General features: G+C 33.3%; 2 protein-coding genes across 4 annotated transcripts; one reads left to right on the forward strand and one right to left on the reverse strand.

Annotated features, from left to right (window-relative positions):
* Window positions 1-2,956: 2,956 nt before the first annotated feature.
* LOC120155678 lies at window positions 2,957-18,305 on the forward strand. Its single transcript, XM_039167178.1, has 6 exons — window positions 2,957-3,327; window positions 15,431-15,543; window positions 15,621-15,992; window positions 16,177-17,008; window positions 17,361-17,684; window positions 18,290-18,305. The coding sequence occupies exons 1-5, from the start codon at window positions 3,057-3,059 to the stop codon at window positions 17,432-17,434; spliced, it is 1,662 nt and encodes a 553-aa protein (XP_039023109.1). The 5' UTR covers window positions 2,957-3,056; the 3' UTR covers window positions 17,435-17,684; window positions 18,290-18,305.
* A 3,991-nt stretch (window positions 18,306-22,296) lies between these two features.
* Window positions 22,297-26,484, reverse strand: LOC120155705 (transcription factor MYBC1-like). 3 transcript variants are annotated; one of them, XM_039167206.1, is made up of 4 exons: window positions 26,383-26,484; window positions 25,269-26,251; window positions 22,630-22,661; window positions 22,305-22,491 (listed from the first exon to the last, which is right to left on the reverse strand). In XM_039167206.1, exon 2 carries the CDS (start codon window positions 26,187-26,189, stop codon window positions 25,281-25,283), a length of 909 nt encoding a protein of 302 aa, XP_039023137.1. In that variant the 5' UTR covers window positions 26,190-26,251; window positions 26,383-26,484; the 3' UTR covers window positions 22,305-22,491; window positions 22,630-22,661; window positions 25,269-25,280. The 3 variants fall into 3 exon arrangements, with proteins under 3 accessions (XP_039023131.1, XP_039023137.1, XP_039023127.1); XM_039167200.1 differs by having other exon boundaries at window positions 22,297-22,661; XM_039167196.1 differs by lacking the exons at window positions 22,305-22,491; window positions 22,630-22,661 and having other exon boundaries at window positions 24,584-26,251.
* Between the last annotated feature and the right edge of the window lie 1,281 nt (window positions 26,485-27,765).

The raw sequence follows: 27,765 nt of genomic DNA on the forward strand, positions 1-27,765 counted from the left end.
ATTATCTTTTGAGTTTTTAGAGATATTTTTGGGTTTTTAAATAATAATAATTTTTAAAATTTAAGTAAAATTTTCAAAATTTTATAAAAACCGTCATGTGTCATGTTTTTAAATGTTGATTTTTTTAATAATAGTTAACAGTGAAACACCTTAAATGAAAATGGAGAAAACGATAAATAAATATTTTGTCAAATTATACACTTAAAATTATAAAACAAATAATTTAAACATTTATTTTGAATTAAATATATATTATAATTGTGATAAATTTAAATTATTAATATTTAGTGAATCGTTTTTTATTCATTCTAATATGATTATAAGATAATATATGCTTTCAATTTTTTTAATAGTCTGTGATGATTAAAGGTAATATATGTTCATAATTTTTTTAATATATTGACAACACACACCCAACAGACACAATTACATGAACCTGTGACCTTTAGGGATAACAGTGGTGAAACTTGATGATAGATTTTGGGGACAACTTACAATTTTTAAAATGTTAGAGGTTTAAATGAAAATTTTCAAAAAATTTGAAGGGTTCAATTTATTTTTTTTAAAAAAAAGTTTACGGTATAACTAAAATTTTTGAAATTTTGAGATGTTTAATCAGAATTTTAAAATAAATAATGGAAAAGTTTAATTAAGAAATTAAAAAAATAAAAATTAATATGAATTTTTAAAAATATTTTGAAGATAAATTAAAAATTTTTAAAAATTTAAAAAGTCCAAATTATAATTTTTCAAATTTTGAGATTTCATGACTCCATTTGTCTTCATTGTGTTCATTCACTTAAAGAGAATAACAACACTCATTTTTACCAATAAGATCACATGATAAGATCATTTACATTCAATTTTTTTTAATAAATTATAAGTCTATTTTTTTGAACAATGACAACTGGATCTTATTAATTATGAAAGTAATCAAAATTACAACGCAACGAAATAAATAGATATATTTGGAGACAATAGTCACCAAAATACTCAAATAAAAGTAAATAATAAACCTAAAAATACGAAGAAAATTAAAATCTTTCATTGATAATGACGATCAATATCAAAACCCAATAAACTTCATACAAACTCCTTGTCTTTGTCGAATGAGACGCTTGACAAAGCGAGAAAGAAGTGAAGAGTGAACCAAATAATCTAGCAAGTTGCTTTGCTACACAATTCTGTTTATATCGACAAATAACCTTTTGCTAAAAGATGGATTTGGCTATACGTGACCACTAATTAACCAATTAGAAAATAAATGCCGTGATGGTTTTTGTGCGAGAACCAAAATGACTGTAAAGGTATGCAAAAAAAAAAGTACCGAAAAATATGAGGATCGTGCCATAAGAGCAGAGAAAAATCATGTCACAAGGACAAAGATGCTTATTCAAAATTAAAGACTCAAGAAAAAAATAAAGACATAATATAAAAAATTAAGAGAACTAATATTCTCTGGCGCTCGGCAACCAACATTAAGTTGGTGTTGTCGCCGACTAAACAAAGATCAAATAAAAAAGAAAAAAGAATGAGAGAAAAAAAAAAGAGAGAGCTAAAGTTTAGAAATATCGACATTTTAAATCTAATTTTAAATATGAATAAATTCAAGCAGATTTATAAATCAAATTACACAAATTTAAATCATTTAAGAGAAATATGTTACTTTCTATCCTTGAAACTATAATCCTTATATTTAATAAATTATTATTATATAAAAGGTGTGTGAAAAAAAATCTATAAAAAGTAACTAATTAATTTTATAAACTTTAAATTTAATAAGAGAAACATATGTTATCAATTTAAAATTACTTGTAAAATTTTAATTTCTGAGCGACAACCTGTCAATTAACAATCCCACGTAACACGGCAGAAAGTTAGAATGAAAAGAGGAAAAAGTGAGCACCGAGCCCGTGTCTTCCTCCATTTTCAATTTTAAATTAAGGTAAACTACATTAATGGTCACCAATATTTCAGTTTATTTTTATTTTCCCACACAAGTTTCAAAAGTAACAAACTGATTACTTATATTATTGATTTGTAATAAAATAATCATTCAACCTTTATCTCATTAAATTGATGACACGATGGTATTAACAAAAATGTTTATGTTTAGTTTTATACATAGTCTACTGCCAAAATATCAAATGGATCCATAAACAATAATTTTATATCTAATTTACACTCAAAAGTTTTTAAATTTTTATTTTTTTCCAATTATGCAAAAAAATGAGATAACCGCAAAAGACACAGAGTATCCCAAGCGTCACCGTTCCCAAGTTCCCTTGCTGAAACCCTAAGAAGAGATCAAACTTTTCTATTTAATGATTCTGCAAAACTATAAAATCTTCAAACAATTTCTGGAAGTTTCAAATAGCAGTCAATCTTCTCGTTGATCAAACAACTGGAGGAAATTTGCAGTCAATGAATAAGAATGGAAAGCAGTAGAAGAAACTCGCAGCATTAACAGTAGTCACCAAATTCTGTACAGCTTTTGAAGTAAGTTAAATATAAAATTATTATTTAAATATATATTTAATGGTTTTATCGTAGTTTAGAAGTAAAACTAAATATTAATAGTTTTGTTAAAGTTATTATGTCATCAATTTAATAGAGATGATGGTGGAGTGATCATTTTGTTACAAAATGATAATATTAGTGACAATTTGCTATTTTTAGAATTTTAGTAAAATGAAAATTTATTTAAATATGAGTGATTATATGTGTAATTTACCCTTTAATAAATTAATTATTTAATTGGTCTGTTTTTTCAAGACCCCAGTTGTCAATGTGGAGATAGAGATGCTTCACTCTTTTCTCCTTTATCCTCAAACCCTACACATATTTTCTTGTCTTTTACCGTGAATAATAATATTTTAAAAAATAGTGAAAACAAAGAAAGCCAAATTTCTATTGTCTCTCTTAACAAATTAGGAAAAAGAAATGAGTAAAACCTGAGTTGTTGGGTTGTGAAGGACCAAAAAATGGGAGCAGTAAAAGCAAAACCAGAAGCAGATAATGAGCAAGGGAATGCCGCCTGAAGCGTATGCGGCATTATGGGGAAACTTGAGGAAGAACTAAGGTTGAGTTCAAGTGTTAACAGTGAGATACCGGGGGAATCCGCCGCCGCCGCCGTTACGGCCGCTTCGATTTCCAGCTTAAGCTCCAGATTTGCTGCCTGTGGATCCACACGATCCCTGTTTAGCCTTCGGTGCTTACTCGTCACACTCTTCTCTCTTGCCCTCTTCCTTCCCGCTTTATTTTGGTTGCCCCCGTTTCTTAATTTTTCAGATCAATCCGATCTGGATCTTGATTCCAGGTTTAAAGGTTCGTTCTCTCTTTAATTTTTCTCCTTCATAGATTTATGCATGGATCTAGAATAAAGCGAGTGATTAATTTCCCTATTTCTAGTTTTTCTTTTACTGCTGCATTAATTTTGTTTCATGTTTTCCATTCCTTTTCTCCCTTATTTCCGCTTTTAGTCTTACATATAATCATATACGATAAGATAAAATTAATTTAGAAACTCTTTTTCTGTCACTTTCTGAAAATTAGGACATTTGTTTATTATTATTGTCTTTTTAAATGCTTAATTTTTCTTGAAACTAGAAGCCAAGCTTCTCCAGATTTAGTTATTTAAGTTATTCCAAATTTAACGTTTCACCATTTCTCCACTTGATTTCATCGCACTTTGTTGGGGGGAATCGAAGACTATTTTCCAAAACTTAATTCGGTTGTTTTCCGATAATATTTCTCTCTTTTTGGCTCATCAGGAGAAATATTTTGAAACCCAAATGCAATTTCCTTATTTTTTTTAATAATAGCCAATTATATACATAACAGATGGAAATAATACAATTATGCAACTGAATCTTAGTCAATTAAGAGTTGTAGGGAATAGTCAAACAAATTAAATTTTGAATTAATGAGCTTTTGGTGTAACATTCTGGTTCATTTATTTATTTTTTATTTATTAGAAAGAGTTTACAAGGTCTATTTATTTTATTTTATTAAGCTTTTGGTGATGGAGTTGAACCTTTTGTTGTATGACAATACCAAAAATTTATTGAGCATAAAAAATAACAATTTTAAGACTTAATAATCTACTGAAACGATTATCACTATGAAAAATTAAATCTTTTTGGTGAATTACGAAAAAAGTGAAATTGCATGATAAGAAATTGTATCTTATGAATGCTGGACACTCTCAAAATTTAAGACGAAACCTTATTTAATAAGTAGTGTACTGGTGTTAATATCAAGTTATCAAAAAGTTCTTGAAAAGGATTTAGTTTCACTTAATCTAGTAAAAAAGGCATGAAAAGCTATGCATATATATATACTTACAATTCTTAAGATACATAATTGGTTCGCAACATTGTATTTACCAAGGCATAAAAAATGGATCAGATTGACCGGTTCTGTTGATTAAATTGGGGAGCGGAGGCCAATCTGGTCCGGTGGTTATGTAAAATCTGGATATAAGTTGAAACTGTTTAAAACCGGTTAAACTGTTAAAGGAGGACCAATATAAAACTGGATTGGACTAATGAAAAATCTATATTCTATATGTATTTTTTCAATATTTTATTTGTAATTATTGAGATTTACACTTTTAATCTCTTAATTTCGTATTAAAGATATTAGCATGAAGCTACATGTTCTTCTTTAACCAACGGGGTTGGTTCAAGCGGTAAGTAGTTTGATATCGTTTAAGTAAGGTCTCAGGTTTGAGTCCTTGTGTATGCAGAAAATCTCCGCTGGGAGACTCACCCACCAAAGCTAGGTGTGCGACTTGAGTCGATCCAGATTGTCAGGCGAAGTCTTGGAACTGGAGGGCAACAAAAAAAAAGTTCTTTTTATTATTAGCTATATAATAATTTTGACATTAGTAAGTGTTTAAAGTTTTTAAACATTTAGAAAAAGAAAAAGCAAACTGCCTTCATGAACTTGAACTAGTCATTGTTGTTGTGTTGTGGCCAGATAATTTCATTGCCAGATGATGTTACTTGTTATAACGGGGATGGAGGTAGATCATAAGTTAGCTTAACTGTTGAGTTAATCGATCGATGGAATCGGTCAAGAGGGGGGTGAATTGGCAATTAAAATTTTGGTGGAAGCTTTTGTAGAAAATTGAAAGTAATTGCACAACGATTTAGAGTGGTTCGATTTTCTCAATCAAAGTCTACGTCCACTACCTTAGCTATCCACACTAAGGATTTTTCAACAAATTCACTAATTTGTTATTTCTTTTGAGGCCAAAGAGATAACCTTACAACTCCTTCAAGAATATACCCCAATTCTTGAGAACAATTTTTCTCAAAGAGAATATTACAAATTTGCAAACTTACAAGTAAATCCTCACAAGGTAGAATGTTTGCACAATTCTAGAACAAAGAAAAGAAAACTAAAAAATTAATACAATTGAGTATAAGTAGTGTTCTTGAAAGCAAAATGAATATTGAATGAAAAATAGGCTTGAAATGCTCAAACTTGAGGTTTGATGCTTTCTCTTTGATTCTCTCTTGATTCTTATTGATTGTTGTTTCTTGTTTTTGATCAATGACTTCTAAGCTTGTTTAAATACACCTTCAAATAATTCTGAACGTTGGGGATGATTAGTGGAGTCAATAGAGCCGTTTAAGTGTGAAAACAATTAATTAAAGTAGTTGGGAGCGTCAGTGAATCGATGCATACCCTAGGTGCATCGGTGCATCAGTGTAAAATTCAAATATTTTGACCGTTGGACTCTCAGTGCATCGGTGCACTAAGAGTGCACCGATGCATGAAATGCATTCGATGTTTTGAAATAGCTTGAGTGCATCAATGCATGGTATGTGCATCGATGCATAAAATGCATTCGATGTTCAATTAATTCCATGGTGCATCGATGCATGGATTGGTGCATCGGTGCATCACTTTGAAAATTTGATTTTAGGCTTGATTTTGGTTCAAAATATTTTGTGAAAACTGTTTCAAAAATAGTTTAAGTATAAAACACAATTTTACACATTTAGTAAGGTTTAAAATGATATTGAAAGACTTGGAGTAATAATTTGATATTCGATTAATTGAATCGAATATACTTTAGAAAATTATTTGTAAAATCTTAAAATTCATTTAAACTTAGTTTGTTATATCGAAATATCAAAATGTTTTTAACAATCTCCCCCTTTTTGATATAACAAAACTCTTGAGTAATTTTAAGATTTTCTTTGAAAATAAGTTTTGAAATCAATTTTGAAATTACTTCCCTTACTATAACACTTCTCCCCTTTAAAACTTTTAATACTAACACTTCTTCCCCTTTTTGTTAAATCAAAAAGACTCAAAAAATTGAGTGAAAGAAGGCTTTAAAAAAACATAGCCAATTGATTAAACATTTTAATTGAATATAGCTTAAACTGCTAAGATCAAAGATCAAAAGAGAGGTTAGCCATTAGTGTTCATAATCAATATTCAAATCAAATGTGAAATGGTAAATTGGTCATAATTATATCTAATGATGCAAAAATAAGAAAATTCAATCAAACCAAATATATATATATTAAGTTCAAAATCCAATCATCCAAACCATAATAAATTCAAGCATTTAACAATCTAAAAACATAAAAAACAATCCAAGTTTGAAATACTAAGAAAGCATGAAGAAAAGGTCTAATCCATCGGAGGGTCGGGAGGAGGAGGATAATGAGCTCAAACTTCAAGAGTAAGCGCGTCCATACGTTCACGCATCTCCCGCTGAAACTCAGTAATCTGAGACTCCATGGAAGTAAACCTCATATCAAACGACTCCAAGAAGGATCGAAAATATGGTGACATTTGATCATCTTGTCGTGTTGGTTCCGGTGCAGGCCCATCGTCTGGTACGTGATCGTCGATACCTTGCATAAGCTGTTGAAAATCAGGATCATCGTCAGCAGCCGGTGCCGGAGGAGGAGCACGAGAAGAGCTAGGAGCAGCTCGTGAAGAACTAGCTCCCGGGGTTTGCTTTCCGGGTCGAAAAACCCAAAGACCGGTTTTCTCGTCTTGTTTCCAATCCGCTTTCTTCAAGGAAGTAAGATTGATTTGGTTTTGGAGTGGGATAGGATTGTCGAGAGAGACGTCTAGACCAAGTTTGATAAAGAGGTTACTAAGAAGACATCCATAAACTAATGTTTCGACATGTTTTGAAAGAACAATGTTTATGACATCAACTAGTTGACTGAAGATAATGTGGGGTAGATTTATTTTGATTTTATTCTCGAGACAGTGCATCCACCACAAATCCCTAATACGAAGAGTGGAGTACCTACCTCCGGATGGTCTAAACCACCAAGAAATCATCAGATGAAGAAAACAATCGTGATGAGATCGTAGAGTACTAACACTAGCGTTTGGAACATAGGGATAATCTACAGTTTCATTCTCATTATATATCCCATCATCATCTAACCCAAAATGGAAAGCTATAGTCTCGGGGTCAATATTAATATATTGACCTAAAAGATAAGATCTAATAGCTATAGTTCCACATTGAGTTTCGTTTTGAATACAAACTGCATTGGAATAGAAAATGCGGACTAATTGTTGATAGACTATAGGTTTGAGCTGAAACAATTTATCAAACTTCCAAGCTTTAAGAATCGGAAGGTATTCAAAGTTAATATCTATCATAGCTTGAAGAGAATGAATACGCTCTTCCCGGATTCTATAAGTTTGAAAAGAATTTCTGTACCTAGAGTACAAATCGTCTCTACGACGCTCATGCATGTTAAAACAAGATCCTAATAGAGATTTAGGTGGAGGAGGAACGAGATTAGGAGGATGGTTTGAACGAGAACGACTCGACGAAGTTCTAGGGTGTTTAGGATTAGACATGGTTTAGAGATCGAAAAAAGGAAAGAAATAGATAACTTGCAAATTGAAAAACATGTATGCACAATAATCAATCCCAAAACTCAATTGAGTCCGTAATAATCAAGGTTCTCTAAAACAATCCTAAGAGGCAAAGTTTTGAAAACTATTTGAAAATATCATTGGAAATATTGCAATACATATAGTTTTCATAAAAATAATATAATGAAGTCAAAAACATCAATGATTTTCGAATTTTTTTTAATTTCGAATTTCAAAGAAAATTTTGAAATTGTGTGTTTTTGATGAAATTTGTTGTAAAATCTAGTTTAGAATCATCATATAACCAATACCCGATATAATGTTCATCCTAGAACTAATCAAAACTAGCCTTAAGATCAAAAATTGATAAAATGAGTTTTTAGAAAAGTTTACCTTGAAATTTCGAATTGAGAGGGATGTATTGATGTTTTGCACGAATTAATGATTGAGGCAGGATTAGGAGTTGAAAAGCTCGAAGATTCCGATAAAAAATCAAGGATTTGGAGTAATTTTAAGAGTAGGAAAGAGAGAGGAGGCGAACGGCTAAGAGAGTTTAGTTTTAGGTTTTGAAACAAATGAGAAAATAAACCTTTTTAACCTAAAACCCGACGGATGCATCGATGTATGACCCTGTGCATCGATGCACATTCAAGGCGTGCATCGGTGCACATTCAAGGCGTGCATCAGCAAGATGAATCGATGCACATTCAAAGGGATGCATCGATGCACTGTTAAGTGTATCGATGCATGAAGCACAAAAATGTCAAAAATATGTTTCAAACACTTAAAATGCCAAATTAATTAGCTCTAGTGGTATTGACAACTCATTTATTGAAAATTAATCATGTTCAATCAATCAAATTAATCATTTAAACTACATTTGAACATAAAATTAATTTTCACCAAATAACATAAACTCCCCTTAACTAATAGCATAGAATGCAATCAAAAATTATTATTATAAGCATTTTTCATTTATTCTTAAAAGTGCTAAAATTATTTTAAACACTAAGTGAAGATAGGTTGATTAAATCTAATTTTCTCCTAAGTGTCCAAAATCTTTCCTTGTCTAAAGGCTTTGTAAAAATATTCGCTAATTGATGCAAAGTATCAATAAATTCTAGAACTACATCTTCCTTAGCGACATGGTCTCTAATGAAGTGATGTCTTATTTCAATATGCTTAGTTCTAGAGTGTTGGATGAGATTTTTAGTGAGACAAATAGCACTAGTATTGTCACACTTAATAGGAATATTACCTACTTCAATTCTATAATCAAAAAGTTGTTTCATCCATAAAACTTGTGCACAACAACTGCCGGCTGAAATGTATTCCGCTTCAGTGATAGATAATGCAACATAATTTTGTTTCTTTGAAAACCAAGAAATCATCATATTTCCAAGGAATTGGCAAGTACCGAAGGTGCTTTTCCTATCTAATTTGCATCCTCCATAATCCGCATCAGAAAAGGTATGCAAGCTAAAGCTAGAGTCTCTAGGATACCAAAGTCCTAAACTAGGAGTGTCCTTAAGGTATCTAAAGATTCTCTTAACAGCTAGTAAATGTGATTCCTTAGGGCATGATTGAAATCTAGCACATAAGAAATACTAAACATAATGTTCGGTCTACTTGCAGTTAGATAAAGTAAATATCCAATCATTGACCTATATAATTTAACATCTACACATTTACCTCCTTCATCTAAGTCAAGCTTTGTTGAAGAGCACATTAGAGTGTCATGAGGTTTTTCATTTTCCAGTCCAAACTTCTTGAGCATATCTTTGACGTACTTAGCTTGATTAATGAAGATGTCTTTTCTTTGCTTGATTTGGAGTCCCAAGAAAAATGAGAGCTCTCTCATCATGCTCATTTCGAATTCACTTTGCATTAGCTTAGAAAATTCTTGGCAAATAATATCATTAGTAGAACCAAATATTATATCAACATAAATTTGAACTACTAATAAATCTTTACCTCTATGTTTTAAAAACAATGTAGTGTCAATCTTTCCTTTTGAAAACCCTTTTTCAATTAGAAAGTTTGACAATCTTTTATATCAAGCTCTTGGAGCTTGTTTTAAACCATAAAGTGTTTTTGTCAATTTAAGAACATGATTTGGAAATTTTGAATCTTTAAAACCTGAAGATTGTTTCACATACACTTCTTCTTTTATAAAACCATTTAAAAATGCACTTTTAACATCTATTTGATATAATTTAAATTCATGAAAACATGCAAATGCTAATAACATTCTAATTGCTTCCATCATAGCTACAGGAGCGTATGTTTCATCATAGTCTATGCCATCTTCTTGAGTATACCCTTGAGCAACAAGTCTAGCCTTGTTTCTCACTATATTACCACTCTCATCAAACTTATTCCTAAATACCCATCTAGTACATACAGTAGATTTATTACTAGGCCATTCAACTAATGTCCAAACTTTACTTCTCTCAAATTGATTTAACTCTTCTTGCATAGCCATAATCCAATGTTCATCATTTAATGCTTCTTTAATATTCTTAGGCTTTATACATGAGATAAATGTAACATAATTATAAATATTTCTAAGAGAAGATCGAGTTGTTACCCCTTTAGATGGATCACCTATAATCTCACCATCCTTGACATAGTTGTATTCCCTTGGGTAAGAGACTTCTATTTCTTCAATGGTTAGATTCTCGAGAAGATCATGAGTTTCCTCATTTTTCGTTTCTTCCTTTGATGATGGTTCTCCAACATCATGTCTAACGTCATTTGTATTTATAACACCTACATCATCATTCACACAAGAATCTTTTCTCGGAAGGAGGTTATCATCGAAAACAACATTTATATACTCTTCTACAACTAAATTTTTTTATTAAATACTCGATAAGCTTTAGAATTTAAGGAATAACCCAGAAAAATTCCTTCATAACTTTTAGCATCAAATTTGCCAAGATTGTCTTTACCGTTGTTTAAAACAAAATATTTATATCCAAAAGGATGAAAATAACTAATGTTAGACTTTTTATTTTTGAAAAGTTCATATGGAGTTTTCTTTAAAATATGTCTAATCATTACTCGATTAATAACATAACAAGCGGTATTTGTGGCTTCCGCTCAAAAATATTTTGGCAAATTGTTTTCACAAAGCATGATTCTAGCCATTTCTTCTAAAGTTCGATTTTTCCTTTCAACAACTCCATTTTGTTGAGGGATTTTAGGTGCTGAAAAATTATGGCTAATACTATTAGAATTACAAAATTCAGTAAATCCAAGATTTTCAAATTCAGTTCAATGATCACTCCTAACACTAGTTATAGGGTAACCTTTTTCATTTTGGATTTCTTTTGAAAACGTGATGAATTTTTTTAATGCTTCATCTTTAGTACTTAAAAATAGAACCAAGTATATCTAGAATAGTTATCTACCAAGACAAATACATATTGTTTTCCACTCAAGCTAGTAGTTCTAGTTGGCCCAAAAATATATATATGGATAAATTGTAATACTCTACTAGTTGATACATCATTAATGGATTTAAAAGAAATTTGTTTTTGTTTTCCGTTAGCACAAAAATCACAGATTTTATCATTATCAAATTTAAGTTTTGGCAATCCTCGAACTAAATTTTCTTGAATTAGCCGTTGCAAAACACTCATACTAGCATGTCTTAGTCTCTTATGCCATAACCAACTATCATGCTCATCCTTAGTAACTAGGCATAAATTAGTCATATATAGAGAGTCTAAATGCACCATGTATATGTTTCCTATTCTATTACCAACAAGCATAATTCGATTAGATGCAATGTCAATAATTTTACAACCATTAGTTTCAAACATGACATTGAATCCTTTATCACATAATTGACTAATACTCAAAAGATTATGCTTTAATCCATTCACATATAAAATACTTTTAATTTGTATGGAAGAGGTATTACCTATAGTACCTATACCTTCGATGTGACCTTTTGAATTATCACCAAAAGTCATTTCTCCATTTTTGGCGTTAAGTTCTATGAACCGGTTTTTGTCACCGGTCATGTGTCTTGAGCATCTACTCTCAAGGTACCATGAGTTTGAATTTGATTCCCGTGCCTTGTAGCAATGCTCCTTTTCCTACAAACATAGATTAATTTCTAATTTTTGGTACCCAAATTCTTTTGGGTCAATATTCATTAGTTTCCAAAATCCTAATCCCCTTAGGTATCCATTTGTGTAGGATATCTTTATCTTTAGTAGTAATGAGTTCTTTAGGAACCCATATACTTCTAACAATTTTTCCATTAGAGGTTCTTCGGGGACCTCTATGATTGTAGTTTTTAAAACTTTTTCTAACAAAGTTGGATTTTGAATTTTCTCATTTTTCAAAATGTTTTGTTCCAACTTTATCAAAAGAAGTTTTAAGATCATCAATTTTCTTTTGATGATCATCATTGACCTTTGAAAGTAAATTTTGCAAATCCGAATTTTTCTTTTCAAACTCTTCTAGTTTGATTTGCAAATCTTTGATTTTACTTTCAAGATCGTTGTTGGTTTTGGATATGAGTTTATTTTCATTTTTCAATTTTGAAACATCATTTTTATATTTTAAAAACAATTTCTCATAATCCGAAGCCAACCCATTATATTCCTCTAATAGCTCATCATAAGAAATCATCAAATTCAGATGAGTTAGAGGTTACCTTAGAATCTTCCCCGAATGCCATCAAGCACAAGTTTACTACTTCTTGTTCCTCTTCATCAGAACCTTCTTCATCGCTCCATGTAGCCACATGAGCCTTGTGCTTATTCTTTGATTGACCTTTTCTCTTCAATTGTGGGCAATCATATTTGACATGTCCCGGTTTTTTGTTCATAGCAAATGATCGGGTCCTTCTCTTTTGGTTCATTTTTGATGCTTTCATTTCGTTTGAATTTTCTTCCTCGGTAAGATCTCATCATTTTTTTGAACCGTTTGGCAAACAATGTCATTTCTTCGTTATCGTCATCTTCATCCGAATAACTCTCTTCTTTTGTGGATTTGAGAGCAACTCCAATGTTTTTCTTCTTATCCTTCTCCTTTGGTGTCTCTTCAATCTTATCGAGGTCTATCTCATCTTCAAGCATCATTTCATGAGTGAGGAGGGAACCGATTAGCTCTTCAAGAGTTAAGCACTTTAGGTTCTTAGCCTCGATGATTGCGGTCATCTTGGATTGCCATGATTTTGGAAGTGAGTAAACTAACTTCCTTTCAAGCTTTTCGTTTGGAATGAACTCTCCATATGATTTGAGACCATTGGCAATCGTTGAGAATCTATCCGTCATAGCTTTGATATCTTCATATGGTTTCATCCTGAAATTTTCATAGCTATGTGTTAGAAGACTAATTTTAGATTCTTTTACCTCGTCGGTGCCTTCATGAGTGACTTGTAGTTTATCCCATATTTCTTTGGCGGTTGTACAAGATGAAACTCTTCCATATTCATTTGGTCCAAGAGCACAAAATATAATATGTATGGCTTTGGAGTTGAGCTGGAACATTTTCGTATCTCCTTCGCTCCACAATCTTGGATGAGTGAGAGGCTTGATATATCCGTCTTCTACAACATTCCATGCTCCCATGTCACTTGCTTAAATAAAATACATCATTCTATTCTTCTAATAGGCATAGTTAGCACCATTGAAGAAAGGAGGCTTGTTGACGGGCATTGAATCGAGACCGGAGTCGAAGTTTGAAGTGGAGGCCATTGATGACTTGATAATCGATGTAACTCTTCCCGAATAGACTCAAGAGGCGATTAAACCTTCAAATGAGTTAGGCTCTGATACTAATTGTTGAGTTAATCGATCGACGTAATCGGCCAAGAGGGAGTGAATTGACAATTAAAATTTTGGTGGAAGCTTTTGTAGAAAATTGAAAGTAATTGCACAACGATTTAGAGTGGTTCGATTTTCTCAATCAAAGTCTACGTCCACTACCTTAGCTATCCACACTAAGGATTTTTCAACAAATTCACTAATTTGTTCTTTCTTTTGAGGCCAAAGAGATAATCTTATAACTCTCTCAAGAATATACCTCAATTCTTGAGAACACTCTTTCTCAAAGAGAAGATTACAAATTTGCAAACTTACAAGAAAATCCTCACAAGGTAAAATGTTTGCACAATTCTAGAACAAAGAAAATAACACTAAAAAATGAATACAATTGAGTACAAGTAGTGTTCTTGAAAGCAAAATGAATATTGAATGAAAAATAGACTTGAAATGCTCAAACTTGAGGTTTGATGCTTTCTCTTTGATTCTCTCTTGATTCTTGTTAATTGTTGTTACTTGTTTTTGATCAATGGCTTCTAAACTTGTTTAAATACACATTCAAATTATTTTGAACGTTGGGGATGATTAGTGGAGTCAATAGAGCCGTTTAAGTGTGAAAACAATTAATTAAAGTAGTTGGGAGCGTCAGTGCATCGATGCATACCCTAGGTGCATCGGTGCATCAGTGTAAAATTCAAATATTTTGACTGTTAGACTTTCAGTGCATCGGTGCACTAAGAGTGCATCGATGCATGAAATGCATTCGATGTTTTGAAATAGCCTAAGCTTAGTGCATCGATGCATGCAATGCATTCGATGTTTTGAAATAGCCTAAGTGCATCGATGCATCAAATGCACTAAGTGCATCGATGCATGGTATGTGCATCGATGCATAAAATGCATTCGATGTTCAATTAATTCCATGGTCCATCGATGTATGAATTGGTGCATCGGTGCATCACTTTGAAAATTTGATTTTAGGCTTGATTTTGGTTCAAAATACTTTGTGAAAATTGTTTCAAAAATAGTTTAAGTATAAAACACAATTTTACACATTTAGTAAGGTTTGAAACGATCTTGAAAGACTTGGAGTAATAATTTGATATTCGATTAATTGAATCGAATATACTTTAGAAAATCATTTGTAAAATCTTAAAATTCATTTAAACTTAGTTTGTTATATCGAAATATCAAAATGTTTTCAACATTAACATCCGACTATATGAATATGAGAGCTACTAAGCTAGGCTCTCTGTGATGCTGTTGTGTTTAAACTTGAGTTTCATGTATAGAATCACTTTAGTAGGTTTATTTGATTATTGTGAGGAAATGTTTTGCTTTAGCATTAGTTATCTATCTCGACCATTTGGAAATTGGAGTAGGAAAGTGGTAAAATGTTTAAATAAGTCCGTGATGAACTAATATGCATAGAACCTTTAGAGTCAGTATTACTACCTATTTTAGGAAGGAAAAAGGGATAGATTCTATGATATCTTTGAATAGGCTTAGAGCTGAAATTCCCTTCAATTCTCTTTCTGCAAAATAGGACTGATACTTTGAAAAGTTGATATCCATGGAATTGTATAATTTCTGAATGACAGAAAAGTAGCATTTGCATCTTTTTTTATAGATGAATATACTAGGAACACAAATTTTATGGATTTGGGACCAAGTAGCATTCATTTTGGTAGTTGTCATGGCTGTTTGTGCCGGAGATGGCCGATAAGATTGAAAATTTTTATACTGACAAATCTTTACTTGTCCAGGTCATCATATAGTAGCAAGCTTTAATGTTGAGAAGCCAGTCTCCTTGCTGAGAGACAATTTCTTGCAGCTTGAAAATGATATTTTTGATGAGATAGGCTTTCCCACTAGCAAAGTATATACTTTAACCCCTTTTGCTTCAACATATGTGCTTCATACTATTTATAGATACTGATTAGTTTTTTGAACCAGGTGGTTATCTTATCTCTCGAACCTTTAAGCGGATCGAACATGACAAGGGTTGTGTTTGGGGTTGATCCTGATGTAGGATATTCAAAGATATCTTCGACTGCACTAAGTTTGATAAGGGCTTCATTTGAATCTTTGGTTATAGGCGAACCACCTCTGCGATTGACTAAGTCCTTGTTTGGGGATCCATCCTTATTTGAGGTGCAAAAGTTCCCTGGAGGAATTACTATAATTCCTCCGCAAAGTGCATTTCTTCTACAAAAAGTGCAAATCCCATTCAACTTTACCTTGAACTTTTCTATTTTTCAAATACTAGAAAATTTTGATGCAATGACGAGCCAGCTGAAGGCTGGATTGCATCTAGCCACATACGAGGTTTGACAATATATCTTTTCTATTGATTTTGATTTGCTATTTATTTTTCTTTCTTTTTGAGTTTTAGTGCTTTAGATTTTTTGGAGAAAAGATTAAAGCATGTTCTCTGCTATTCTGCTATAATAGGTTTTGTTTGCTGTATGATATACAGTGCAGACTGATGGTTTTATTTTGTGAATTTCAGAACTTGTATCTTAGGTTGTCGAATTCCAAAGGGTCCACGGGTACCTCCCCCACGATTGTTCGGTCATCTGTTCTACTGGCTGTGGGGAGTCCATCAACGCCAAGATTGAAGCAACTAGCTCAAACCATCACAGGCTCTCATTCAAGAAACCTTGGCCTGAACCACACTGTATTTGGTAGGGTTAAGCAAGTTCGTCTTTCATCCATTTTGCAACATTCTCTTCATGGAAATTCAAACTCGGGGTCCCCGTCTCCTGCCCCCTTGCCTCATCCTCAATACAATCATCACCACCATCACCATCACCGCCACCGCCACCACCACCACCACCACCACCACCACCACCACCACCACCACGATCACCACCACCACCACCATCACCACCATCACCATGACCACAGTGCTAATCTAGCTCCTGCAGTTTCACCCGTTACTTCAACAAAGAAAGGTGCACCTGCACCTGCGCCTGCGCCTGAAGACTATTCACCTGCCCCCGAGAGAATTCCATCGGGATCTCCACAGAATTATGAGGCAAATCCTCCAGGTGGCCAGTACAAGAATAGAAGGACCAAGGGGAAGACTGGACAGGACTCTAATTTGGCCCCTGTTGTCGCACCCAAAATTTCTCCTCACCATTCTGCTGCCTCACCAAATGTAAACCCACCAGCATTGGCACACAAACCTAAACACAGAGCCATCCCCCATTTGGTTCCCACTTCAAGTCCACTTCCAAATGTAGGATTTACTCATGTTGAGCCTCCATCAAAGAGTAAATCAAATAAAGAGGATCCTGACAGAACACCCTCCGTTTCACCATCAGCATTCGCATATTTATGTGAGTGAATCCTGCTTTATGAATATTTAAAGCTATATTTTTTAAATCTTAGTGTAGTGCCTGCACATCAGTTTAGATTATGATCATAAATCATATCACAGTTCGTTCATCAGCTTGATTAATATTTGTATGCATATTCGGCTATTTTCACAATTTATCGAACTTCTATGATCATTTCTAGATGTTCAATAATCATTGTACTGATTGATTTAATTCATATACGTACTTCCATGCCTGCGTCGCATTCTCTTACATTGATTGTATATCATTAGAGTTTGGCTTGATTTCACCCCCCCCCCCATAATTTGCGTAAACTTTTGTGCATGTATGCTGATATCCTTTCCCTTTGCAGCCTCAGCAGGTGTTCAAATTGTGCAATGGCAATGGTCACTTTCACTCCTATTAGCTATTATATTACTTGTATAACAACAGCCTATTTTTTTGTTATGTCGCATAATCTGACGTTGAAGGCGGGTGATGCCGCGAGTAGAGTTGTATGGATGAGAGCAACGCAAACGGCGTGGCCTCATCTCTCATATTGGAGTGAATGACTGTAAATAGTTTGATTAAATGTGGTGGTGGCGGGAAGCATTTTCAGGTCAAAGTCACAGTGGTGGCAGGCCATTGATTATGTCATTGCCATTGATTATGGGTGAGAGCAACTTCAGTTTTTGTAGTTTGTTCATCAACTTAAATTTTCTAATAAAAAATATACTCAGTGATTATAAATTAGTAATGTTTATATTTTAATTTATTCAAATAACATAGCTGTACAATCTCAAGAATAATATATATATACACACAAACACACACACACATATATATCAATTAAAATGAGATTAGTGTAAAATGATACTATCTAACAACCATTAACATCATCTCTTGATCCCTTGTGTTAGTTACTATTCCTCGTAAGTCCTACCCTCAGTCCGTGTACACGTCTTTTCCTCCAGTTGATGCACCAATCAAGCAACAGGACTAGCTGCATTCTCGGTATTTATCTCAACTCCAAATTCTCACCGACGTCATTTGATGCAATGGGAGGCCTTAAAATTTGCTACTGTAACTCGTATAAGCCTAGCTAGAATTCCCAACAAAACAACCACAAGCATCCAACTTGACACCATACTAAGAATCAAAAGTGCTCTTCCTTCTAGAAAATGATCAAATGATCAGTCAAAGGAAGCAAAAAAAAATGTTAAGCTACTCCAACAGGAGTAATCTCTGTCTTACCCTTAGGACAACTGAAACCTAGGTAAGCACGCAAGTGTGCCGAGAAAGGAAATCAAAAGCAAGAAGCTTCCATGTAAAGAAAATGGTGAAAGTGATGATTTGGGGTGTAAATTGAAAACTTGGCGAAGGGAGAGCCTTGTTGTGTGATAATATCATTTGTAAAATGAGCGAAAAGGGTTGAATTAAAGGAGAAGCGAAAGCATGGGTTCTTGATTAATGATTTAGTCAAAAATGAGATTAAGGGAGAGCATTTTTATTTTAGTTATTATAATTCTTATTTTTCTATCATTTTCTCATTTCTTTCATCCTCCATTGATGAATGCTTAATATTTTAGAGAGAGTTCTTCTAAATAGAGAATTCGTGAACTGCTTCAACACTGACACGAGGCATTACTCTGTTTCATGTGTTCTCCAATTGTATTCATTTTCTTAGCACCGGGCAGGATGCATCCTTTTGATTGGGGTGTATACCGTTCCATTTAAATTTTTCAATTTTTTGAACAAACTATTTATTAAGTAATTTATATATTTTAACGTTTCTGTTTTGATCAACTAAATATTGTTTTTTCCAAAACCATATCTTATATTATATTTTGTTGCTATTTTGATACCTAATCATCATTATGTTTGACCATTGACTTAACAAAAAAATGATGATGCGATATGATAGTAACAATTTTAGCCCCTAAAATTTACATATTCTATCGAAATAATCTTAATTCAATAAATATTTAAAATTTAAAAACCGATATCAATTTAGTCTGACATAAAACTATAAAAACTATATAAAAAAATTTAATCATCAACGTTTCATTATTTTTTTTAAAAAATAACTATTTTAAAATATAATTAATAAACATCTATTAAATCTCGATATTTCCCAACACTAATTTCACAGCGTGGTCACCTCTCCAAGCTGGTCACAGTGACTAGTGTTTATTTTGTGCTTAAATTTTCTTTGATTGTTCATGTTTACTACTGATTTGGATGTTTTTATGTGATTTTTGTACATGATAATGACTTTTTGAAAAATGTGCTTAAAAAGGCCGAAAACTGCATTTTTGTTGTTCTGGAATCAAGGTTGAAACAGTGGGCATGAAATGCTGACGTGACAGTGAGTCAGTAGCTTCTAGAAGGTCCAGTCAGTCGCGTCCAATCAGTAGATTCTAGAAGATGATGGACGACTGAGCATTTCAAGCACATTCAAATTCAAGATTTATGATTTATCTTTTTGTTTTTAGGATTTAAATTTAAATAATTATCTTTTGAATTTTCTTAGGATTACCTTATGCTTAATCTAGGATTTTAAAAGGCAATAAATACCCTCTAAGGTAAGCCTTTTTCATCATTCATTCAATAATCAAATATTTCTTTCTTGTTCTTTTTTTTTCGCTTTATAAAATTTCTCTTTTTATTTACTTTATTTATTTTCTTTTAAGCTTTGTTTTTAAAACGTTATGTATGAATTTGGTCATGCTTAACTAGTTTTCTTTTAGGCCGAGGGCTAAGAGATGACTTAATTCTAATGTGATAATTGAAAAACAAGTAACTTTGGATACATTTCTCAATTTCTTGACTTATTTCAAATCAAAACAATTTTTCAAAACCTAAGATAGTCGATGGTTGGAATGTTGTTGCAATTAAACATGTGAGAGGAAGGATTGACTAATTGATAGCAAATGAACTTCCTGGGAACACAACTAGCAAATTGTTGCTAAAGTGAGAATTGAGATCGAAAACGATTTGTACGGAAACAACTATCTGAGTCGGTTTTTATGCACTTAAGCGGTTCTTGATCTACAACAATTAATGTTGATTAGATCAATTTCCAAATCCGAGATATAAGAGTTGCACTTGGATATTTGGTACACAAGTTAGTCACAAGGATCTGTCTTTGTAGACAAAGTAACCGACGTGAATCCCGAAGGGTAAATCTATTTTGTTGATCCAAAGAATATGTGTCTAGCTGATTTAAATTAATCCATTGAATTCTCAAGATTCTACCTTTCTTTATTTTCTTTAAATCAAATTTTCTTATCATTTCTCTTCAACCACCCCAAATTTTATTTATTTTACTTAATTTCACGCCAAATGTCAAAATCAAAAGCCATGAATTTCATCGTCTTCTTTAATCTCAGTGGGATCGACCCTTACTTCTCTTATACTATATTTAATTTCCTTTATTTTATTCAAGAAGAAGGAATTTATTTTAAGTGCAAAACGACACCCGTCACGTAGACTCCTCGTCGATCCCTTAAATGCATCGTTCAAGCCTTACGACCACTAAATTCAGTCACATGCCTCGTCAATTTTGAAAATTAATTTCCGCTAGTCAATTATCAACATATAGTTGAAAGCTGGGCAAGAAAACGTCCGACGACTGTGACATCGACAAATCGAAAGAGAGAAAAATGACGAGAATAACTAAAAAGTAGTGTCCGAAGAGTATTTGATTTACAAAAGAACAACAATGACGACGGATGGCTGGAGGATGTCGGGTTGTAATAAGCAAAGCTGCGATGGAAGTTCAAAGAAATCATCGGATGAATGACAATGTTGCGCTATCACAAGAGGGTGGTTGCGAAATTTAAGACAGAAAAAAAGTGAAGAAGAAGTCAAACCACAAAATAACGATGAACGATAACATGAAGACGTTGGTGGGAGCTATGGAGAATGTGGAGATGATCGACATAGATGAAATTTAAATAAAAAAGATCATTCACACAATTAGCCCTTAAACTTTGATAATTTAAAAATTAATCACACATCCTTAAAGATTATTATTATATTATTAAACTACTAACAAATTATTTCAAAGTAATATGAAGACCAAATTAATAAAATTTTTAAATATTAAAAATATTAGAATGAGTAATTTTGATGCCTCAAATTATTATTATACCATGCCACATCTTCATTTTCGTTAAATCAACGATCAAATCTAATGATAAGATGTCAAAATAAAAAATGTAAATTGTGTGATATAAAAAAATAGTTGGATGATCAAAACAAAAATACAAGCATATATGAGGTACCAAATAGGTAAGTTACCATAAAAATCATTAATTTAACAATTTTTATTCAATCAACCTCGATTTTTTTTATTTTTCCATATTAACTCCTAGTGTTAAAATTTTATATTTTATTTTGATAAAATAGCTCCGTTTTATGAATTATAAACAATATTTGGTAAAGTTCTAAATTTTATTTATAAAATCATTTTTAACTGAAAGATAATTAATACTTCAAATATAATATTTATAAGTTATTTCACTATTTTAAAATATAAAAACTTATTTTTGCATTATAAAATGATTAAATTTAATTATAAAATAAAAAAAATCAAATTTTATTCAGTTCAAGTAACCATAATTTTTAAACTTGTGAACCATAGACTCTGAACGTTACGGTTTTGTTGCTCAACCCTACCATTTCACCCATTGAGAGAGCGAACCAGATATTGGTAACCCTGACCCCAGCCATGAATCCCAAACTGTACTAGAGTTCGATTATGCAGACCAGTAAACCCAACAGTTAATGGGGACCATGCTACAACGATCACCTGCAACATTTCTTAGCCCAAACATCCATGTTTAGTTTCCATTTAGACAAACAATCATCAGCTAAACGGTCACTAGTCAAATTTTCATACGTTTTAGATATTTTCTATGTATTTTTTACTGATAATTTATTTTCGCCATTCCTAAAATTTTATAAATTTACTCTCTAACATAAAATCATAGGTCCGACTACTCTACTCTACTGCAGTAAGTAGCTCTTCTAATTAAATAGAAAACTAAAGCCAAATCTAAAAGTTCCACACTCGATTTGTCCAAGTTATCTATGACATGCCTAATTTGGGAAAAGCAAACAGACATCCAAACCTTTTAGCAATACTAAATGCCCAACTTATCTACTTTATCAAAAGAGAACACAAACAGTCACCTTACCATCAAAACCTGGTAATACATCATCAAACACAAATCAACTTCAGCACAATATGTTGAAATATTGAATGAGACCACATTGCTACAAAATCAAAATATCATTCCTCTTGAATGGAATTCTTAAAGTGGTAGAATTTTCAACTATAGTTAGCCCACAAGACCACTTGATGTATAATCCAGGGTTGACTCCAAAGGTGTCTTAGCAGAGTTGTAAGCTCTAAAAAGTTCAAAAGGATCACTATCTGTAATATGTTGAAGCTATTGTTGAGTTACTTGATGTGATATTTTTCTGTTCTCACCCATCTGGAACATAAGCAGAACATTTTTTTTTCATCACAGCTACAAGATGAACCAAAGATATGGACAACATCCCAGGCACATTTGCCTTGGCAAAAGCGTCAAGTTTAATACGCTGTTAAACAGGTAAATGGACGTGCTTACCTCTTCAGTCCTTGTTAGAAAAGTTCATTCACCTATATAGCGAATTAGAAGAATTAACAAAGAAAAAAATGTAAAGAAGAACATTATGCAACTATGGTATTGTAATCACAAGGAAGCTCATATCATAGATTCCATTATGGGAAATCAGCCTCCAGTTTTGAAAAATTAAAGAAATCATGAAGGGGACGTATATAGTCTAATCTGCATACTTGCATAAATACTTACCAATAGTCAGAACTTCAAAATGTCACTAAACCGTGATATAAAGTCCCTACTTATTAAGCAAAAGAAAGCATAGTTGGCTTAGAAATGAAAAAGCCCAATCATTTAAACAATGAAATAGAGTACTGAAAGGGTAATAAAACAGCACAATTCATATGGCTTGTGTACTCTAGTTAAAAAAATGCTTCACTCTCAATGCAACAAACATTGACACCAAAATTCTTTTTCTAGTTTGCTTTAAGTTATGGTCGAAGTTATTGATCAAGTCACAAGGCAATTCACTGGAAGACCTACTTTGATTGATAATTCTTTCTTTAGTTGTTGCTTCATCTCAAAGGCCCATGCCATGTTCATTGCCTAAAAGAGGTTCAGGGAATTTTGCATCTCCACATCAAGCCTCATTGAGTCCGTTAATCCTGCATTAAAATATTCGAACTGCTGGTTCACTCACATTGTACTACCATGTGCCAACAGCCCTGGAAATTGGTGCTGATACTCCTCAACAGTTCTAGTCTAGTTCAAGTTACTTAGTTGATCAAAATGGTTACAGCATAGTGGTAGGTCAAATCTCAAAGGGTAACATTCCTTGAATGCCTCTCATGTGAGACTCGGTTCCTTCGGCTCCATCTGATAGTGCCATATTGCACCTTACTAACATGTGAAAAAGCACCAAACAAAACGTGTATATTTCTGTTGTCTGCTAATTGGAGAAGAATTTATCACACCAGCGTAACCAAATTATCTAATCCTCCAACCCATCAAATGTTGGAAAACCAAGCTCTGTGTACCACAACACCACTTCAAACCCTGTCAACGGTGTTATTGTTGCTCATGCTCCCATCAAACTTCCTTTCGCTGTTTCAGTTGAAACCAACAAGTGACTACAATGGTAGTGACAGTTGTTGCAATTCATTTCCCAATTTAGACTCGATTTGTGTGATGCTTGCTACCATTCCTGACTTGGCTTCTTCTACTCTTGTTCATTAATTTTTTGCGCTTCTAGTAACAAAGCCCTCAACTCTTTTGCATTGAAATAGCCCATAGTGTCTGGCTTTGATGTTAAGTTGTTAGGGTCACAGGTTATGGATCGAGCCACTAGACGAATCATGGCTTTGATTGATAAACCTTACCTATCAATTCCTACCTTGTGAAGAACCTATAATTGAATAATATATAGAACTCATCAAGGGGAGCTTCTAACCTTAGACTCGTTAGGAAGAGAGTCTTAAACCTCTATAAATTGGAATAATTTGTCTTATCGTCCCCTTAAATGTTTCATAGGGTTTCGATTGCAATAAAATATTTTCTAAATAAATTATTCTAATTCGAAATATTACTAATATAAATCTATTAGTATACTTTACCTTCTGGGCGCCTTTGACTTCTGTCTTGCCCAAAAAGGCAACCGTAATACTTCACCACAAAATAGAACTGATTATAGTTTAATTGACTGCCTTTTTTTTTCTAGGTTCTAATATTTCAGCGAGAAAAAACTGAGAAAGAAGACCGAAGCTAATATGTTTAAACAATACGCCAACAAAATCTACATTATTTATTGATCAGAAATGCTGAGTGTTCTACTTCACACTAGCGATTTGTGTCATTCAATAACACAAGAAACAGTTATAGGTGCTGTGAAATTTCAGAAAAGCAGCTAATGTTCGTTAGGATAAGACTTTACAAAGAAAACTCAGAGAAGAATGAAAAGATGGTCAGAGATCCTCGAGTTGTCTTTCATATCACAGGTCAGAGTCAAACATTGTACAACTTACCTCTACATAAAACTGAACCAAGACAAACAAATGATTAACACAGAAGAGAATTTTGGAAACTTGAGAATCTCAGTACCAACTGCAATAAACAAAGAAACTGACTAGGGATGATTATGTCTTTTTTCCCCACCTCAAGTTCAAATTTTAGTCATGTAGCCTCAAAACCACCTTGTTGGCTGAAAGGACTCCCATGCAAGCAGACTCTAAATTTTAAGTTAATTGAGACGATTCCCAGCAACCATAGCCACAAAGAAATCCAGATTAATTTATACCAGCAGACCAATGTAATTGCAAGCATGATAGGCCTAAAGAACATATTGGTGCTTAGAGTGAGCTCAGGATTAAATCCATCACAAGAAGCTGACAGAGAAAACAGTCTGCAACGGACAACTTATTTACAGACCTAGAAGTCTGAAGAACTGACACTGCAACAATGATCAGCAGAGTCTAGTAAAAAAAACGTAACAAATTAAGTACAGTGCCAACAAGCTCAAGATGAAATTCAGAAATTGAAATTCATTTCCGATCAGCAGCACCCCCTCATGATAGCTTTAAAAAGCCAGAAATATGAATAACTACCCACCAAGACTCTACATGATGAAACTTGAAGAAAGGCTAATTTGAAGAAAGGGTGTCAATAATTACCAAAGTTTTGAATCAATCATCCCCAGTAGGAAATAATGTAAGAACCTTCTTTCCACAATTGCCATTGGCAGATTCCAAATCTTCCACATAACTACTGGGAGCTTGATTGTGCACCGGCGTCCCTCCCATCCTGCGCATTGGTTGCTGCGTCTGCCTGCCTAAGAAAGGATGCTCGAATTGACTATTTGGAGATGACCCGTACAGCCCCATTTGTGGCCGATGATACTGAGACTGCAAATGAGGATGCCCTACCGCAGCCGCCAGCATTTGCTGCTGTTGTTGGTGATGCTGCAGTGGTGGCACTGGCACGAAAGGTAAGAAATGCTCTGAATTAGCTCGACCAGGATGAAGAAAGTGTGGTGGAACCGGTGAACTTGCAAACAAATGGTCCGTCGCTGGATCAGCGGAGGCCCCTAATCCTGCACCACCAGATCCTCCGTTGGCACCGCCTCCGCTACCACCAGACAAGCCTTGCATTCTCTTCAAATAAAGGCGATACTTCTGCAAATGGCTCGCAACGTTTTCTCTCGTCAAGCCATCGACACTCATCAACTGCATTATGGTCTTGGGGACAGCATTCTTGATCCCCAAATGAGCCACAGCGTCGACGAATCTCTTGTGGAGCTGTGGGGTCCACACGAGGCGAGGCCGCTTGAGTGTGCGCGCGGGCTCATCCCCGGCTGCCCCGGATCCCAGGTCCCCGGAATCGGCGGCAAATTCGGACAAGGAGGGTTGAGAAGGGGGCAGTAGAGCCGAGGAAGGCGAAGGAGGAGGCTGTTGGTGTTGGGCATGGTTGGGTCGAATGTCGAAGGCGAGAGCAAGATCAGGAGTAATTAGGGATTGGGACAGAGGCATAAGCTCCTCCGGGGATGGCAGCTCCTCCTCCCATCTGGAGAACCAATTTGAGTCTTCTTCCCTCATAATTATTTACAGATAGCAGTGAATCCCAAATTGGAGCTGTAAATCCAAAGCCTCTTAGCTCACTGCACCAAGCAACCAACAAACAAAAAGATTATCGAGTTTCAGAATTTACTCACATATTTTAGGAATTAGTAATAAAAAATTGTTTATTCTTTGAAAAAAAAAAACAAGAATAAGAGGAAGCAAATCTCACGTTGAGAGCGAAAGAAAGACGCAGAGTGGAGGGAGGTTCGAGGTGGATCTTTGTTTTCTTCTTTTCAGCTTTTACCAATGCCTACTCTGTTTCATGCTTTTCTTATTATTCCTTTCCTTTCTTTTCTACATTTTACATATTTTTCTTAAGGTAGAGTGATTACAAAACATTATCTAATCTAAATATTTTGTTCTAAACTCATTATCTCTATGAATAATAACGATTCATTTAACTACTGAAATAAGTTGAATCATGCATTTTCTTCCATTTTTTAAGAAAAATAAACAATTACAATAATCATCATTTTTGTTTTATTTTTAAGGGTAAATTACACAAACAGTCTCCCGATTATAGGAAGTGACGGATTCAAAAATACTTTTGAGGTGGGCATATATATGTTAACAATATAAATTTTTTGAATGAAGTAGGCATAAGTAAAATTACAGGGTAGACACCACCAATAAAATAGTTCATTAATCAAAGAAAATTCATATTTCAGAGTGTGTATAATAAAATTTCATGGTGTATACCATGAATAAAATAAGTAACTAATAGAAGAAAATTCGAATTTCAGGATGGGCAAGTGTCCCCTAGCCCTCAATGGATTCGCCACTGATTATAGGGTATTACTTTATTAAGTCCCTCGATCATTAAAAGTTATGAAATGGTCCTTCGACTATAGAATGTTGCTTTGTTAAGTCCCTCGACTATTATATGGTACAATATAGTCACCTGACTATGCATTATATTATAAACTCATCCTTTTCGAGAAAAAATTGACAATTTTTTGAGCTTGATGTTAATATGATGAATGAGATGTGATAGTTATTTGGAATTCTTGGATTATAATTCATCATATCGCAATCAACATGTTAATGATCAACTCAGAATATCGTCAATTTTTTACGAAAAATGATGAGTTTGGAACATAATGAATAGTCAGGTGACCATTTTGTAACTTTTAATAGTTGAGGGACTCAATAAAGCAGCACTAAATAGTTAGAAGATCATTTTGTAACTTTCAATAGTTAATGAACTTAATACATCACTACCTTATTGTCAGGGGACCTTTTGTGTACTTTACCCTATTTTTTATTGGTATAATATGAAAACAATATCTTAATATTTGATTGAATCAATTCCTGGTTTTCTTTGAATATTTTAATTTCTATTGTTTTATTTTAAGGTAAAAATCTCATAAAATTTGATTAAATAGTTAGTTTAATTTTTTAAGTATTTTGATGCTCAACATTTCATTTAGTAACTCTTATTTTTAAGTGTTAATTGTTTGTTGACCAACGATTTTTATATACGGAGGGATTTTCTACCCAAAAATAAAATGTTGAGATCAAAATGTTACAAAAAAAAAATCCATCCAACTGG

This window comes from Hibiscus syriacus, unplaced genomic scaffold (genome assembly GCF_006381635.1).
Source record: "Hibiscus syriacus cultivar Baekdansim isolate YM2019G1 unplaced genomic scaffold, ASM638163v2 tig00002840_pilon, whole genome shotgun sequence".
Classification (NCBI taxonomy): Eukaryota; Viridiplantae; Streptophyta; class Magnoliopsida; order Malvales; family Malvaceae; genus Hibiscus; species Hibiscus syriacus.